This window comes from Capra hircus, chromosome 4 (assembly GCF_001704415.2).
Source record: "Capra hircus breed San Clemente chromosome 4, ASM170441v1, whole genome shotgun sequence".
NCBI lineage: Eukaryota > Metazoa > Chordata > Mammalia > Artiodactyla > Bovidae > Capra > Capra hircus.
In genome coordinates, this window is record NC_030811.1 from 115,819,124 (window position 1) to 115,838,620 (window position 19,497).

The 19,497-nt window shown below is 47.3% G+C and overlaps 1 protein-coding gene across 1 annotated transcript in view; it reads right to left on the reverse strand.

Annotated features, from left to right (window-relative positions):
• The window catches only part of COBL (cordon-bleu WH2 repeat protein), a 296,580-nt gene that overhangs the window by 181,526 nt on the left and 95,557 nt on the right, over positions 1–19,497 (reverse strand). The window contains exon 2 of the mRNA XM_018047457.1: positions 4,712–4,915. Within this exon, the coding sequence (XP_017902946.1) occupies positions 4,712–4,915 (204 nt within the window). The remainder of the gene's footprint in view (positions 1–4,711; positions 4,916–19,497) is intronic.

The window sequence follows — 19,497 nt, forward strand, 5'->3', positions numbered from 1 at the left end:
TCCCTTCATGCTCTGGTGCTGAAGAGAAGCCAGCTCCCTTCCTTCCTTTGCAGGGGGTATGGCCCGCACCTTGATGGGCAGGTGAAGGAGGGAAGATCAGGGCTGGGCTCGCTCCCCTTCCCCTTCACCTGGGAGCAGGTGAGCTCTCTCCAGAAGAGGCACTGAGGGCCATACCTATGCCACGGGGGTCTCATGCTGTTGACAAGGCCTGGGACCTGCAAATCCATGCAGAGTTGTAATCTCGGTTATTACAAAAGGGGTCTGACAGCCTGCAGTAGCAAATCCGCAGCACTGACCACCGAGAAAGGCTTCCTGTGCTCTGAGAAGAGAACGCTGCCTTCTCCTGTCCCAGGCCCCTGGGGCATGCATGCCAACTGGACACGAGTTAGCTGACCACATCAGGATGACACAGCCCTAACACGGGAATACTTGACACCATTTATGAAGCACCCTTTTGCCTAAGGGCATTGTCCCTTCAAAGAACTTCTCTCTACTTGTCCTCCGGTTAGAGTGATGGGACCAGCATTCTCCTCGCAGGGACCATGAGCAGTGCTGACAGCATCCTTTCTAAAAGAGCACCTATCAGAGCATCTTCCTTAAGAAAGTTCCAGAACACCTGTTCCCATGTCTCATCTAAGAACAGACTGGGACCTGTGCTTTTAAATCCAAGGGAAACTTTAAAAAAAGACAGAAAGAAGAATCACTGCCATATGCAGAATATACCAGACTTTATGTACTAATGTGCTTTCCTTGTGAGAATCTTCCATGTTTGGAAATAGTCTAGTTAAGGTACTAACTGTAAATTATAAATGACCTGCTTATCCTGCAAAAAGGTGGGCATGTTCTCTGGCAAAATGAAGAGAGAAATCACACTGATAAACAGCTAGGCGATCTGGTTTCAGCGAGGGTCAGGATGTGACTTTGGCCCACTCTTATATTATTAAAGAGTAGGAAACATAAAACCAATTCCTGCAGCAAGAAGCTGCAGCGTCAGCAAGTTACAAGCTGCTAAGGGAGCCCACAGACTGCTCCAGGAAACCTTGGGAAGGGATCAGAACTTACTACTCTGAAAAGAGAAATCTATTTTAATATTTAATCTCTACGGGTGAACCTGCTCTCATTGCTGCATTTCAAAATGGCACCATGATAACTTCTACTTTGGAAGAAAATGAAAACTAAAGATAAAATTGGAAGAATATGTTCAGTTTGAAAACATTTTTCAAAATAATGTTTTTAGTTTTCACGCAGATATTCTGTCTCTCCTTGTGCATTTATAAAAGCAGACCTGTGTGTAATTTAAGACAGGATCTGTGGGTCAATTTTCTTAAAAAAGAAATATATAACTAGACTGATAGAAGTCATAGTTTCACATGTGTACACTTATTCACAAACTCATTAAGTCGTACACATTCAATGTGGCAGCTTTTATACGTTAATCATACTTCAATAAAGTGATTTGCTAAAACGTAACTAGAAATTGAGCCCAAATATTAGTATAATAACGGTGAATAAACCTTAATACATTCACTGATAAAATTAAGTTCAGTTCAGTTGCTCAGTTGTATCTGACCCTTTGGGACCCCATGGACTGCAGCATACCAGGCCTCCCTGACCATCACCAACTCCCAGAGTTTACTCAAACTCATGTCCATTGAGTTGGTGATGCCATCCAACCATCTCATCTTCTGTCATCCCCTTCTTCTCCCACCTTCAATCTTTCCCAGAATCAGGGTCTTTTCAAATGAGTCAGTTCTTTGCATCAGGTGACTAAAGTACTGATATTCCTCAACATCAGTCCTTCCAATGAATATTCAGGACTGACTTCCTTTAGGATGGATTGGTTGGATCTCCTTGCAACCCAAGAGACTCACAAGAGTCTTCTCCAATACCACAGTTCAAAAGCACCAATTCTTCGGCACTCAGCTTTCCTTATGGTTCAACTCTCACATCCACACATGACTACTGGAAAAACCATAGCCTTGACTATATGGACTTTTGTTGGCAAAGTAATGTCTCTGCTTTTGAATATGGTACCTAGGTTGGTCATAACTTTCCTTCCAAGGAGAAAGCGTCTTTTAATTTCATGGCTGCAATCACCATCTGCAGTGATTTTGGAGCCCAACAAAAGAAAGTCTGCCACTGTTTCCACTGTTTCCCCATCTATTTGCCATGAACTGATGGGACCGGATGCCATGATCTTCGTTTTCTGAATGTTGAGCTTTAAGCCAGCTTTTTCATTCTCCTCTTTCACTTTCATCAAGAGGCTCTTCTTCGCTTTCTGCCGTAAGGGTGGTGTTAATTGCATATCTGAGGTTACTGATATTTCTCCCAGCAATCTTAATTCCAGCTTGTGCTTCTTCCAGCCCAGTGTTTCTCATGATGTACTCTGCATATAAGTTAAATAAGCAGGATGACAGCATACAGCCTTGACATACTCCTTTCCTTATTTGGAACCAGTCTGTTGTTCCATGTCCAGTTCTAACTGTTGCTTCCTGACCTGCATACAGATTTCTCAAGAGGCAGGTCAGGTGGCCTGGTATTCCCATCTCTTTAAGAATTCTCCACAGTTTGTGATGATCCACACAGTCAAAGGCTTTGGCATAGTCAATAAAGCAGAAATAGAGGTTTTTCTAGAACTCTATTGCTTTTTCTATAATCTAATGGATGTTGGCAATTTGATCTCTGGTTCCTCTGCCTTTTCTAAAACCAGCTTGAAGTTCACTGTTCATGTACTGTTGAAGTCTGGCTTACATGCATCTAAACCTATGATAATATGGCCTGTTTCCCAAGTTTAAGTGAGAAAAGTACACTTAGGACAGAGATCACTCTGTAAAAGAAGAAACACAGACACTCCAGAAACCTGAGCATCTCTAGCCTGAACCTGCCCACAGGAACTCCTCCCTTCTATGGATGCTGGGCCACAGGATCCAATGTGGGTCTTAACTTCTGGCTCCGGGGCCCTTCTGCTGGGAGGCAGCCACGAGGAGGGGCCCACAGAGGAGCATGCTATCCCCAATAGTATCACTTTGAAATGCTGTTTTGCATCACCTCTTGGAGGTAAAGACGTTGTATCCTAGGAGAATATTAAGGCCAGGAGCAATGTTCCTCAAATTTTTGTGTACATGGTGCATAAAATAATTTTAAAAACCTGTGAACCCCTTTGCTCCAGTAAATCATTACCTGAAATTTTCTTTATAAAAACTAAAGTAGTTGCAAAGGATGAAATTTTAAATAGAATATTTTAACATAAAACTGTTATGTCACTCTTTACAATGTATCGATGAGAATAAAAACACCCAGAGTGATGTGGTTATCCATTATCCATTTTTAAAATTCTCAAGCAAATGATTTTTGAAGATTTCTTCAAATTTCTTACCTCCCTTGGTTTTCTAGAAATACAACTCCTATTCACTCTTATTTCAGAATCATACAGAAATATTTTTGTGCTTGAATGTCTTTATAATTGATCACTCTATCATATTCTACATAATAAAGTGTATGAACATTTAGATGGAATTGTTTCCTGTGATTTTGTTACATTTTTAAATTACAGATTGAGCTAATAACAGTAGTACAGAAATGATTAAACAATGTGATTATGATCCATTTTGATAAATATCAAACATCATATCAGAAATTCCATTAGCATTAAAAACTATTAGTATCAATACTCTGGAATATTATAAACACTTTCATTGTATCTTTTACAACTGGAAAGGGATGGGAAACAAGTCAATCTGTGACCTTGGCTACAGGCACTTTGACAGGCAGATCAGGTCTAACCCTAACCCTAACCCTAATTTAGCTTGGGTGGTGAGTGTGACCTTGGCTATAGGCACCTCGACAGGCAGATCAGCTCTCAATAAGGATTCAGGTGGAGATCAAGGGTTTGGAAATTGATTCCCGTCAATGTCAACTCCATGCGTCCCACTGTATCCCTTCATGTAAGCTTGCACTGTTTTCATCTGGAACCTTGACAAGTGGTTGCAGTCACACCTCTGAGAGTCAGTCTGTAAGTGGATCTGAGGATGGTCCCTCAGGGGCTGCCCCCAGTTGTGCTGTGTTGCGGTGCGGAGGGCCAGCCCTGACCCCAAGCCCCAGCTGTGCCGTGTCTGGGCTGTAGGGCCAGCCCTGCCCCAGGTGGCGGTCACCTACCTGGAGTTGGCTTGTGGGCCTGAGACCTCCCTCCTCTCTGAGCCAACCTCCAACAGGAGTGAAATGTGTGGCTCCCAGGATCAGGGTAAGTGTGGTGAGCTCGCTGGCACCCAGCTGGGAGGGTGAGACCCTGCATGTTGTTCCTAGGCCCAGATTTACACCCCGAGGCCTTGCACATTGCACTGTGGCCCTCCCCCCGCTGGCCCCGGCCGGGCCCTCACCTCCCGTTGACCACACTGCTCTTCCCGGAGGCCTTGCACAGTGCACTGTGGCGCCTCCCCCGCTGGCCCCAGCCAGGCACTCACATCCGTTGACCACGCTGCTCTTCCCCGAGGCCTTGCACACTGCACTGTGGCGCCTCCCCCGCTGGCCCCGGCCGGGCCCTCACCTCCCGGTGACAACACTGCTCTTCCCCGAGGCCTTGCACACTGCACTGTGGCGCCTCCCCACACTGGCCCTGGCCGGGCCCTCACATCCGTTGACCACGCTGCTCTTCCCCGAGGCCTTGCACACTGCACTGTGGCGCCTCCCCCGCTGGCCCCGGCTGGGACCTCACCTCCCGTTGACCACACTTCTCTTCTCCAGCCCACTGGGCAGCACCACGGTCATGGCTACCACCCCGTCGTCCAGTGAATGCTTTCTGCTGAGCTGGTTCTGTGGGGGTCCGGGGGATGCTCTGCGAGGAGATCTCTGTCCACCATGCAAGTTGGGGGTGGCAGGCTTCCCAGGAGGCGGAGGAGCGCGAGCCTTCATCTTCCTCCTGGAAAGGTGACAAGAAGAAGGATGAGTGAGGCGGCAGCTTCCAACCTGAAGTCAACGAAGCTGTTGGCAGCCAGCAGCTTCTAAGGACCCTTTCTCCTCGCTATTCATTCTTGTAAGTATTTAGGGCCTTCTGGGTCACAGGAACTTTTAAAAATCAGTATATTACAACAAGGACCTACTGTATAGCGCAGGGAACTGTGTTCAATATCTTGTAATAACCTAAAACCAAAATAATCTGAAAAGGAATATATATGTGTGTGTGTATAACTTAATCACTTTGCTGGGCACCAGAAACATTGTAAATCAAATATACTTCAATAAAAAAATCAACATATTGGCACTCTTCAACACTGAGAGGAAATGGACAACTAAGCAAAGTGGAGAGCACGTTTTTCTAATTGAAGTAGAGTTGATTTACAGTGCTGTGTTAATTTCAGCTGTACCAGCCAAGCGAGGCTCAGTCACACATTTAATGCATTCGTTTTCGTCTTCTTTTCCATTATGGTGTATCACAGGATGTTGACTATAGTTCCCTGTGTTACACAGTAGTTATCCATTCTACATATAAAAGCTTACATATCTGCTAGTGCCGACCACCCACTCCATCCTTCCCCCTCCCTCCTCCCCCTTGGCAGACACCAGTTTGTTCCCTATGGAGAATTCATTTTGAAAGTATGTATTCCTGGAAAGAAACAGCCTAAAGTGTGTTCCCCTCTTGGGATGGGTTGCTGTGGAAGAATCTGTTTGGACCAGTCCTTTCGGAACCATTGAGTGGCTCACAAATTCCAGCTAATTAAGGCGGCTTCCCAGATGGTCTACGTCGCTCTAGCTGAAATCGTTGACCCAGCTCCGGATCCGTGACTAGCTGAAGATCTGGAATCTATGAGTCCATGATACTGAGGATGTGATGGGACTACATCAAGATGTATGAGATTACCCAGAAAATCCACCAGGCGAACACCCACAGACGCGGGCACTGTGGACAGAGGTGTCAGTTTGGAGGCAGGGGCTTCAATGATGTTTTAACACCCACCCGCTCCCCCTTGGTCTTCACCTTAAATCTGACTCTGCTTTAAATTCTTAATTCACCTTGCAGATTTCTAAACATGACAGTAAATCCCCCACTCTGATGAACATACTTGGGAATTTTTGTCGCCTCCAGATTACTCAAGGAAGGTAACTGACCTTACACAAAGTCTTATTTTATATATCTGTATATACTTATATATATTCATATATACTTTATATTTTTATATTTGTACTTATATATACTTTATACTTATATATAAAATATATACATTAGTTCAGTTCAGTTCAGTTTCTCAGTTGTGTCTGACTCTTTGCGACCCCATGGACAGCAGCACGCCAGGCCTCCCTGTCCATCACCAACTCCCAGAGTTTACTCAAACTCATGTCCATTGAGTCGGTGATGCCATCCAGCCATCTCATCCTCTGTCCCCTTCTCCTCCTGCCCTCAATCTTTCCCAGCATCAGGGTCTTTCCCAATGAGTCAGTTCTTTGCATCAGGTAGCCAAAGTATTGGAGTTTCAGCTTCAACATCAGTCCTTCCAATGAACACCCAGGACTGATCTCCTTTAGGATGGACTGGTTGGATCTCCTTGCAGTCCAAGGGACTCTCAAGAGTCTTCTCCAAAACCACAGTTCAAAAGCATCAATTCTTTGGCCCTCAGCTTTCTTTATAGTCCAACTCTCACATCCATATATGACCACTGGAAAAACCATAGCCTTGACTAGACGGACCTTTGTTGACAAAGTAATGTCTCTGCTTTTTAATATATACATATGTGTATGTATATGGGTCTTCCTAGGTGGTGCTAGTGGTAAAGAACTCACCTGCCAATGCAGGAGACATAAGAGACATGGGTTTGATCTCTGGGTCAGGAAGATCCCCTGGAGGAGGGGATGGCAACCCACTCTGGTATTCTTACCTGAAGAATCTCATGGACAGAGGAGCTTGGTGAGCTATAGGCCATGGAGTTGCAAAGAGTCAGACGTGTCTGAGGCAACTTAGCATGCATGCATGTATGTATATATGTATATGTATGTATACATGTATGCATATACAGGGACACATTTATTTATATGCTCCCTACTTATATAGGGGCTCTTCCTGACTCAGGAATAAAATCCAGGTCTCCTGCACTGTAGGCAGATTCTTTACCATCTGAGCCACCAGGGAAGCCCTTCCTTATATAAAAGTTTTATTTTACATAGACCCTGGCTATTATATAGGAGCTAGCATTTACTCAGCCTCAGGACCTATGCTAACAATACCCTCAGGAAGCTCACTTCTTTCAAAACATTTTGCAACTGAGAATACTGAGTGTCAGTTAGATCCAAGCTCCCCTGGAGGCCTGGGGAGGAGGTGTGTCTGGCTTCCAGGGCCTTGTCCCACCCACCTTGCTCTCCTCCCATCTGTCCTCCTCCAGACTCCAAATGGAGGAGCCATGAAGATGCTTGTGAGCCCTCAATGATTAACTTCTACACAGCAATGTGCTGGGGCATTCTGTCTCAAAGCACCAGACATCAGAATTCCATTTCTAGACATTTATCCTAAAGAAACATTCCCACAAGAATGTATTGTCGGAGGTTCAAAGATGCTCAGTACAATTCACAATGGCAAAAAAAATATAAGATGTTCTAACCACAGGTCAAAAAGAGGGAATTCCAATAAATGACAGTATAGAAACAATGTTATACTGGTATTGGTTAAAAATACTTTACTTTTAATTTTATTTTACATTGGGCTGTAGCTGATTTATGATGTGCTTCAGGTACAGCAAAGTGTTTCAGTCATACGTATGTGTGTTCTTTTTTCATCTTAGGTTATTAAGAAGAACTAATACTGCTATATAACACAGAGAGCCCATCCTGGGGTTCTGTGACAACCTAGGGGGTGGGATGGGGCAGAGGTAGGAGGGAGGCTCAAGAGGGAGGGCATATATCTATATCTGTATAGTTGTGACTGATTCATATCGTGCAGCAGAAACCAACAGAACATTGTAAAGCAATTGTGTGTGTGTATCCTCAGACACTTCAGTCACGTCCAACTCTTTGTAACCCCAGGGACTGTAGCCTGCCAGGCTCCTCTGTCCACGAGATTTTCCCGGCAAGAATACTGAAGCGGGTTGCCAGACCCTCCTTCAGGAGACCTTCCTCATCCAGGGAGAGAACCCATGTCTCCTGTGTTGCAAGCAGATTCTTTACTGCTGAGCCCCTGGGGAAGCTCACAAAGCAATTATTCTCCAGGTAAAAAGCATACTGTCAAAATGACTATACTATCTGCATATTCAATGCAAGCTATCTACATATTTAATGCAATTCTAATCAAATTGCTTATGGCATTTTCCACAGAACTAGAACAGGAAATTTTAAAATTTGTGTGGGGATGCAAAAGACCATGAATAGCCAAAGCAATTTAGAAAAAGATGAACAAGAGCTTGAGGAATCAGGCTTCCTGACTTTAGGCTATACTGCAAAGCTACAATAAACAAAACAGTATGGTACTGGCATAAAAACAGAATTATATATCAAAGGTACAGGGCAGAAAGCCCAGAAGTGAACCCACATACCTACGGTCAGTTAATGTACAACAAAAAAGGCAAGAATGAACAATGACGAAAAGACAGTCTCTTCAATAGATGGTGCTGGGAAAACTGGAGAAGTAAAAGAATCGTATACTTTAAACATATAAGTTGATGTTCTAAAATGTTAAATACAGACATTTTAGGAAAACAAACTTCAGAATACTCTTTTGAGAAATGCTGTTTATAAGAGAAATAAACATAGCAATAGACCATAAAACAGTCTAGAAAGTCAAAGCAAAGATTTAGCAACAATGACATACAGGTGATGGGTACCATGACATTTGTTTTGCTATTTTCACTTCTATGCATTTCCTAATATTTTCTGTAGCACCACTTCTCTATATATTACTTGTAAAATGAAAGAGGTAATCTCAAAATGGGGGAAAACAGCAAGTGGGGTTCAGATGAGGCCTCAAACCATCACCTTTCATGCCACTGGCTAACACAAACCTTAGGAGTGGCACTTGGGTCTCATCCTCCAACCTGACAAGTAAATATAAATTAATTCTTTTTTCTTATGAAAAAACTTAGACCTACATCATATTTTTATGCTTTATTCTAATGTATTGCATTTTTTCCCTTTAAACTTATAGAAATAAAGTAGCAAATGTATATTGCTCTGGCCTAAGGACTGTACAGTTAAATCATTTTTTCCTCACAATAACACTCCAGGGAGGGACTGCCATTCCTGTTTTATAGGTATGAAATACAGGCACATCTTTCTCAGATTACAGACAATTTGGTTTCAGAGCCCGAAAATTTAACCAGTGCATTCTTCAACCACTATCAGGAAGACCAGTATTGGGCCATTTTACAGATGGAGAAGTCAAGGCAGAGAGATAGTCTATATAAAATAAATAAACAGCAAGGATATACTGTATAGCACACGGAACTCTACTCAATGTTTTGTAATAAGCAAGGAGATCAACTCAATCAATCCTAAAGGAAATCAACCCTGAATATTCATTGGAAAGACTGATGCTGAAGCTGAAGCTCCAGTACTTTGGCCACCTGATGCAAAGAGCCAACTCACTGGAAAAGACCCTGATGCTTGGAAAGATTGAGTGCAGAAGGAGAAGGGAGCAACAGAGGATGAGATGGTTGGATGGTATCATCGACTCAATGGACATGAGTTTGAGCAAACTCTGGGAGATGGTGAGGGACAGGGAAGCCTGGCAGGCTGCAGTCCATGGGGTCACAAAGAGTTGGACACAACTGAGCTACTGAACAACAACAGTAAGGAAAAATTATATATATATATATATATATATATATGTATAACTGAATCACTTTTCACACCTGAAACTAACACAAATACATTTCAATTTAAAAAAAAAAAAGAGAGAGAGAGAGAGAAAGCTGTCTTGAACTCCTTGAAAGAACTCTGTTGAAAAGGAGGCATTTGTTCATTCACTCAGTACAGAGATGGGGGCAAAAAAGACAGAAGCAATGTCCACTGCTCCAGGTTTCCCCAAATAAATGATGTCCCTACTACCCTGAGCCAGCTTTTCCATCCCCAATTTCTTCTCTTGCCACCCCCCAACCAAGCCTTCATCACCGAGGTCTGCACAAATGCAGCCTCTTCTTTCACCCCAATCTCCTGCCACCCCGTCCTTCATTCCACAAACATGCGCTGAGTGTGACCATGGGGACCTTCATCTTTCCTGCCTTGCTCTGCACACAGCACCCCTGACTGCACGATGACAAAGGTGCCCTCCATGGGCTGCACAGATGCTCAGAGAGGCTTCTGCGCTGGATTCTGCGGATCCAGCCTGCTGTGGTGTGCATGCGTGTGAGTGCACATGTGTACATAAGCAAGCTGGCCAACACTGAAAACACTAGAACGTTTCAGGTGAACAAAATGAACTTCTGACTCTTTTCGAAAAAAAGCAAAAATCAAAGATCTGATTGGGCCCTGAAAACCTTTGAACAAAGCCTGGCTGAGTGTGCCCATCTGGACCCATAGACTTCAGGCTATCACAGACCTGTCCCCCTGAGCCGTCAGGACATCCAAACCACAGCTTGAAAATCAGGGCTCTCCAAGTATGGCAGGGAGAAAGCCAATTCTGATTTCATGTTGGAAACTGCTTCTTTGACTTGCTTTTCATTGCTTTTATTATTATAATCATACTCAATGGTTTGCCTGGAGGACCCTGCCCCTCTGCTTGACTGTAAACTAAAGTGCCTTTGTTCAGCTCCTGGAGAGACGGTTTGTCCCTGCCTACCTGTTAATAGGCGAGATTAACACACTCCTTCCAAAGGTTGGCCATTCTCTTGGAGATGTTGTACAAGACTGAGACCCTTTCATTTTACTTCCCCATTGCCTCTCCCTCTCTATTCTGCCTTTTGACTTTAGTTCCTCATTGCTTCTTTCTCTCTCTATAAAAGAACCTGGCATCCAGACCCCAAGAATATGGTTATTTTGAGGCGCTAGCCTACCATCTTCTCGGGCAGCTGGCTTTCCAAATAAAGTCTCTTCCTGGGCTCATCATCTCGTCTCTGAGATTCACCGGTCTGTCATGCAGTGAGCGGAGCGAGCTTGGATTCAGTTACACACGCACCCTCAGTCCCGACCTCTCTGCTCTCCCCCACTCGGTTGGTGATGGGTCTCAGATCTCCGATCCTGGAAGCACGGACATCTCTGCTTGCTCTGCCCCACCATCTGACTTGGTTTTGTTCCTTTGAAAACACAGCTCAAAACCCTGTCTCCCGAGAATCCTCCAGGCACTCCTGACCTCCAGACACACACGGCTGAGCTCAGGGGTCTCTACCTGCCTGCGGAAGCACCTGGGAAGTTTAAAATGTGTTTACCTCTCACCGCGAACCAATCAAACCTGAGCCTCTCAGAGCTGGTTTGTATTAACAATCACAACATCTCTTGAGAACAGAGGCTCTTGTCTTAACGTGAAAACGGCATATGGTTTTACCTGCAAATTTGTAAAGCAGCTGATAGAAAAATATACAGTTAATACATATTAATTTGTTCATAACTTCAAGAGTCTGTTTCCATTTCATAGAAATAACATCTGCAGATTTTCAGCAGTGAACATGAAAACGTTTCACACCAAGAGCAATGCCTGGGGTGTGGGTGGATTTGAGGAACTGACAACAGGCAGTCTTTCTGTGTCCCCGGCTTCTCCTTTGGAGGGAACAGACCCCGGCCTCCATGACCGTTCCTGATTTCCAAAGGGCAGATTCAAACTGTTGCTAATCAGAGAAGGAAGGGAGGGAGGGGATAGGAGACACAGAGGAGCAGCTGGGGCAGGTCCTGGTTCTACATCAGGGGATACGCATGACAGTATCGTTGAGCTCTTTATGAAACTAAGTTCCCCAACAGATGGAAGAAGCTAGCATTCTCCACTGCAGGGAAGACCAGCTGAGGCCAGATTAAAGAAACCAGAGAAGCTCATCCAAAGGCCACCTGAAGCCAGATTAAAGGAGTGCGCGCCCTGCACACACTCCACGTCTGCAGCCTTGCCCTTGAATCATCACGACAGAGCTCCTCACCAAGTCCTCCTGGGCAGAGACACACAGTTTTGAGGGGCACCGGCCTGCGGCATCCCCCTTCGCCTGTGCGACCCCATAGCCCGCAGCCTGCCAGGGTCCTCTGTCCCTGGGATTCTCCAGGCAAGAATTCTGGAGTAGGTTACCATTTCCTTCTCCAGTGCATGCACGCATGAGTCACTATGCTGTATACCTGAAAGGAGCATGATACTGTTAAGTCAACTACGCTTCAACAGCAACAAAAAATAAATACTATAAAAATATACTTTGGCTCATCTGATCCTCATATTCTAAAGGATAAGATCTCCAGTTCTCATTTTATAGCTGAGGAAACCATGCTCAGATGGGTTCTAAAGGCACAGGTATCCCACAGACATTTGGGGAATGCCTAGATGACTTTTGCAAGGTCACTGATAAAGCAGAAGGGAGCAGAAGGTGGCTTCATGTCTGTTTTGTCTGGAGGAGGGGCCTGGCGGCTGCAGGAGGAAGTTCCCGGTGAGAACACCGCCAAGGATCCAGATGATCCCGCAGCCATCGGGGACCCTGAGGACTTGGGAGGACAGGCAAGGAGTCAGGTGAGGGGGGCAGCATCTGGGCACACATCAGATGGAAAAGCAAGGCTGGATGTGGCAGTACCAGCTCCAGGTTCACAGCAGAGGGGCTAAAGTGGAGGCCAGGTGGGGTGGCAGAGGATGCCGGGCAGAGAGGCCATCAGGGAGGCAGCGGGCTCTGGGGCGGGCTCTGGGGCAACCAGACTCCAGCATAAGGCTCCACGCGGGCCAGCAGAGGACTTGCCATCGGAGATGGCCAGAAACAGAGTTTCCAGGGGTTGAGCTCAAGATGGCAAAGGCACAAGCGGAGCGCACACGGGCAGAGGAAAGTGGTGACCCAGCTCTGAGGCCGCACCAGGAGGCAGCAGGAAAGGGCACCTCTTAGGTCGTTCTGAGTGTCCATCTGGGTCTGGGCTATCTCAGCAGTCTCCCCTTCCTGGACCTCAGTTTCCAGGTGGGTAAACGGAAAGCTGGATGGTAGGACTTCAGTTCTAATAAACCAAATCACAGAAAAGTATGGACCCAAACTACCACCATCATATAAAATCCAACTAAGCAGTACTCAGGATTAAGAGGGCTAGCAGCAAAAAGCAGAAAACAGAAAGGGAGTGATGGTGAGGATGTGGAGAAATTACAAGCCCTGTGCACTGTTGGCTGGAATGCAAATGGGTGAAACCACTGTGTAAAACAGTCTGCAGATTCCTCAAGAAATCAAAAATGGAACTTGCATATGACCAAAAAACCCCAGCTCTGGGTACATGCCCAAAAATAATTAAAGATAAAGACTTAAAGAGATTACTTGCATACCCATGTTCAGAGCAACATTATTCACAATAGCCAAAAGGTGAAAACAACTCAAGAGTCTATCAACAGATGAGTGAATACATGAATGAAATGTGAATTCATTAATAAATGAATGAAAATGAAAATGTGGGAAATACACATTATGGAATATCATCCAGCCTTTGAAAGGAAGTGAATTCTGACACATGTTAGAAGGTGAATGAATCTTGAGGATGTTATGCCAAGTGAATAATAAATATACCAGTCAGAAGGACACAGATTGCATGATCCCACTTATAGAAGCAACACAGGGCAGTCAAGTTCATAGAGACAGAAAACAGAATGGTGGTTACCAGGGGATGGGGGCAGATGGGCAGTTTCACTTAATGGGTTTACAGAGGTTTTGTTTAACAGAGTTCCAGTTTGGTAGATGGTTCCAGATGAAAAAGGTTCTGGAGATGGTTGGACAACAATGTGAACGCATTTAACATTCCTGAACTGCATGCTTGCACACGGCCAAACGTGGCCAATTTCATGCTGTGTGACTGTACCACGATTTAATCATGACCATTACTCCTAACAAGACCACACCTCATCATCATAAAATGAAGTTTGCATCTTTGTGAGTCTTCCTGCCGAGACTCCCTTTCTTGGGCACCCCTCAGTCTCTGCCTCTCGTGTCCCTCTGCCCAAGAGAGGCTTCTCTGGCTGAGCGCACTGGAGGGCGAGGCAGAAGGTAGGACCTGACGCAGTGGGGGCTCACGGGCCCCTTAGAGGAAGGGAAGGAAGGAGAGAAGTTGGATCCACCCACGGGAGGGGGCCCTGCCGGGAGCAGGGCCCTGCTGGGAGCAGGGGGCTGAGAAGGAGCCACAGCGATGAGACCTCTCCACAGCCTCCCCCTTGAACCCCCTCCATCCCAGAAGCAGCACAACGCCTCGGGCCTGTGTGTCCAAGGGGGCGACCATGGGCCAGTTCAATAGCAGGAGCTGCCCAGGCGCACGGACACCCCAGGCTCCTCCGATCATAAGCAGCATCTCCCCATAACACAGCACCACCAGCCTTCTCTACCCAGCAGGGGCCCCTGTTCTTCCCACAGGCCTGAGTGACCTTCGCTTGGTCCAGGGAAGCCAAGGTCAGGTCCAATAACTGGTTCCTCCCTGGAGAGTCTGTGCAGGTGCTGGGCAGCTAGGTCCGCCTGAGTCTAGAAGCAGATGGCAGTCAGAGGGCTGAGCTTTTGCCCCAGTCTGAGGACCCTCCTGGAGCCGGGACTCAGGGCCTGGCCCCTCCTGGGTGCCCCCTGGGGGGGCTCTTCAGGGCCTGAGTCACTGAACAAGCAACTTACCTTCCCAGTGCTCCCTCCCGGACGAGCAGTTGGGAGTGCCCGGGCAGGAAGGACTTAGTAAATGAAAAAAAAAAAAATTCTGGCATCTCAAATGTTATCAATCAGAGTTCCAAGCAGTTATATCTTAAAACCATCACACAGTCATTGCCTAAATATCAGGACCAGGCCTGTGAGTTCCCACGCCAGCGGGGTTGCTGTCAGCCGGTTTTTACACACAGAGCCCTTCAGCTTGAAGCAGGAGGCACAGATGCTCCCCCTGAAGCTAGACGATACTAGACAGCGTGGGCTGTGCGTTTAACACTGTCTGGACTCTGAGTGCAAATCCCAGGACCCGGTCCAGGCAGCTGAGTTAAAACCTAACTCCACGGGCCCCAGCCGGCGCCCAGCCAGGATGGAAGAGCTGGGCAGCAGGGCCGCAGCCTCAGAAGAGAAAGCCCACATGCCTCTCCACTCCCTGAGCAGAGTCCAAGGTGCTCTGCTCTGTGTCACTATCCACGGATGGTGATGCTGACGCCAGCTCAGCTGAATGAGAAGCCTGCAGGATCCCTGCCTGTGCACCCTGGCGGCAGCCTGGGCAGGAAGCAGGGCGAACAGCATCGCCTGAAAGGGATGATTTCAGGAAAGCAACCAGGCACACCAGCTCCTCCTGGGCCTGGCCCACCGGTGGGCTCGGCCCACTGGCTCGGGCTAAACAGACCTGTGGATGCTGCAGGCAGAAGGGAGTCACCGATCCCTCTCAAGAGTCTTTCCAAGCATGATGTTTGCTTCCTTCTGCAAGAGGCAGAAAGCTGGACACAAGCTGCCCTGGTTCTTGGGTCAGGTCATTTCCAGTGTCACCTGGTTCCTCCTGCCACCATGAGAAGCAGCCCAGGAGCCCAGGGGTGCTCTGAAGGCCCCACCCAGCCTCCCAAACCTGATGCTGTGTTGAGTCACCTCCCAGTGGGCCTTGGCTGCAGTGAAGAATTCAGAGATCTGGGGGAGCACAGTTTCAAGGAAGCATCAAAGAAAGGGGGCAGAAGAGCAGGGTTTTAACAATGACATCATCAAACATCATTTTGCACACTTAGATTTAACTTCTCCTATGAGCAATGCCACATGCGTCTGGGAAGACAGGCATCCACTGATAAATAGTTAGGGGCCCCGTCACATCCCAGGGCCATCAGAAGATTGACAACTGCAGCTGGAAGCTACCTTCCACAAGCTCGTGGTCCCCAAGGGTGGACAGCAGCTCACGAGACGCAGAAAGAAGGATGGTAGAACCACGAGGGCAAGGAAGGTAAGATGTGCTCTACAAGGATTCCACAGGCCTCTCCATTCAGACAGAGTTCACCAAGCTTCTGGAAATGATTTGTGAGTGGTGGTAAGAAAAATCAGACAAAGGTTGCAAGAACAAGTGGGTGTAAGGCTGCCCCCGGCAAGGAGGTTAATGTTGAGGGCACCAAGGTAGGGAGGGCTTGGGATGTAGGACCACTTCAGGAATCTGGCATGTGGTAAGGCATGGGGATAAGCACAGGCTGGGGTACAGAGGACCTGGGGTGCATGGAGCAGGAGGACTTCGGGAATTTCCTATGAACGATGAGGAACAAAACGGACTCTGCCCACAAGGTGACTTGCACGTGCACACACACACATACACACCCATGCACACCCCACATGCATACCTGCACACACACACACCTGCACACACACACCACACACACACACATGTGCACACACGCATACACAGCTCTGAGAGGCAAGTTCAAGAACAAGTGCAAATTTAAGGCGGCTGACCATCAGATCCAAAGGAGAAATTCCACTGTCACGAGAAACAACAAGAGAGGAACAGGGGCTGGAAAGGATAAGGGGCAGGAAACCCCATGTGAGCAGGACTGAAGGGAAGTCAGCTTCTATTAGAACAGCTCCACGTGGGCAAGGATTCTGCACGCCGGGCGTCAGCAGCCTGGCTGAGGTGAGGACAGGGTTGCCGGCTGGTCCGATAGAAACACGCTAAAGGCATGCAGACAGGTGTGCAGACAGTCCTGAGAAGACGCACTCAAAGGCAGCCGTGGCGCTCCCCCTCCTCCACACCCCACCCTAAAGTGGGGGGCGTCCCACCCCTAGCAGCCTCCAGTAGGGTCTGGGGGTGGATGCTGTATTTCCTTTTGTGCCCAGGTGTCTGTGAGCTGGGCTGGTGGAGGTAAAGGTGAGGACACGAAGGCAGAGGTGTGTGTGGGGGGCTGGGGTGGGCATGCGGTTGTCACAGCCAAGACTCAGGTTCTGTACCTGCAGCCTAGGACCCACTCAGTAAGCACTCTGGGTCCTTAGGTTCCCTTAGGAACCTCTGGGTTCTCTTAAGACAAAAGGGACTCTGTCAGGACAAAAGGGACCCAGTAAGGGTTCTGGGTCCTTAGGTTCCCTTAGGAACCTCTGGGTTCTCTTAAGACAAAAGGGACTCTGTCAGGACAAAAGGGACCCAGTAAGGGTTCTGGGTCCTTAGGTTCCCTTAGGTTCCACTGGGTTCCCTTAGGACAAAAGAGAACCAAGTCAAGTGCCTCCAAAAGGAGGTCAAACCAAGTCAAGTGCCTCCAAACTGCCACCTGGGAAGCCCTTGATTAGCTGTGCATTATTAAACAGGCAATGAGGACTATTTCATTTAACTGCTTTTTAGTTTCATGTTTGAATACATTATGACATCAATCCATCAAATCAATGGCTTCTGGTTATTTGCATTAAAATTAAAAGCAATAAGTCAGACAAAAAAAGACAAACATAGGATATCGCTTACGTGTGGACTTTAAAAAAAGGATACAAATGAACTTATCTCGGAAACAGATTCACAGATACAGAAAACAAACTTTTGGTTACCAGGGGGAATGAGGGGGGACTTGGAGATTGGGATTAGCAGATACAGACTACCAGATAAAAAATAGGAAACTAATAAGGATCTACTGAGCACAAGGAACTCGACTCCATACTCTGCAGTGACCTCTGTGGGAAAAGAATCTACTTAAGAGTGGGTATGGCGGCTCAGATGGTACAGCGTCTGCCTGCAGTGCAAGAGGGCCCGGCTCAAACCCTGGGTCGGGAAGATCCCCTGGAGAAGGCACTGGCACCCTACTCCAGTACTCTTGCCTGGAGAATCGCATGGACGGAGGAGCCTGGCGGGCTATAGTCCATGGGGTCGCAAAGAGTCGGGCACGACTGAGGGACTTCACTTTCACTTTCACACATATATGTATAACTGATTCACCTTGCTGCCCACTTGAAACTAACATGGCATTTTGAATCGACCATACTTCAACAAAAATTTTAAATAAATAAAAGCAATAATGAAGATGGTTTTGATGTAAAGGATGGTTGTCCTCTCAAAGTCAAAAGCTTCATGTGGACAGTAAGAAACTGAAACACACAGGTTTAACTTTTCACACCGAAATGGAATGTTGGCGGTTTCAACCACATGTCGTCAGCCACAGAATGAGAGTGAGAACCGTGATTCAGAGTGAAGGCTCAGGGCAGGCAGCCTGGTCCAAAGCCAGGCCCCTCTGCACCCCACGTTATTTCCACAGTGTCTGCCTGTGTCCCTGGGGTGTCCCTGGCCCTGCTGCTTTCTTCATCTGACCCTACTCAGGAATCCACCTTGAGATTCAGATTTCAGAGAAGGGACTGGGTCATGCCCAGGAAAGAGCCTTGAAGAGGGCGGGCCTGACCAAAGCAGTTGCCCAGTTCTCTTTTGCAAATGTATTTCAGTAGTGGATGGGGTTTCCCTTCTGCAAAATACACTCTATAGTTTTCTCAGGAAATCCAGTGAAAGTTTAAACACATCAAGTGCCTGAGTGTGCGGAGCCCAGGCGAGTTCTGGGCATCAGTAAGGAGAGGGCCTTCTGCTAGTGCCGACAGCATTCTTCTGTTTACCCTTTCAGGGACCAGGAAATTCCAGGAGAAAGTGGAATGCAGACATCAGACCCCAAAGACAACTCTGAAAATAGGCTACTTGGACTGTTAGAAATGAGGGGAGAAAATACCAGGAAGGCAACCAGGGTAGGAAATGATGGTCTTCACAGCGGGCCTCCATACCTGGAGCGACAGGGCAGAGAAAGACATCGGGTCTCTCCTCCCACCCCCACCAGGGGCAGGAACAGAGACACCCCTGCTAACAAGGCCCACCTTCTTGCTGGGACACAGAGAGAGCTGTTCTGGAAGGTTCGGGGAGGTCTGGATAGCATCCCAGTTAGACAAAACCCCTCTCCATCTGACTCCCATGTCCCTTCCCACCTCGCTCCTTCTCCTTTGCTAGACTCAGCACGCTACCATGCAATCACAAGTCATGGTAGGTTCCACGTCCCTGCTTACCTGTCCCCAGAACTTCTCTCTGCACTTACTGGGGGGCCCCAAGCACACCTGTCTCAGCTCCCCCAGCCTCAGCCCCGCCAGCCCCCTGCATGCTCCTCCACACGCCCTCCTTTGCTACCCTGAATTGGCAAGCTCTCCCACATCAAGGGCTTTGCACATGCTGTTCCCTGCTGGAAATGCTGTTCCCTCTCCCCCAGACACCCTCCCACCCTCCATGACTCAACCTGGAAGGTGAGCTCCTACGAAAGGCCTTTCCCCCAATCCCTGCTGTGGCCCCATGGAATGTTCTCCAGCAGGGCATCAGGCCAGTTTATTTCACGGCACTTCTCCCAGTCTACACTTGGACGGTGTGAACCACAGTGTGTAGGACCAGCCAGAACTCTGCACTTTAACTCCTTGAGGTCAGGGACCAAGACTCTCTTGATCCCAGCAGGGACAGTAATTCAGCGCCTAAGTGCTG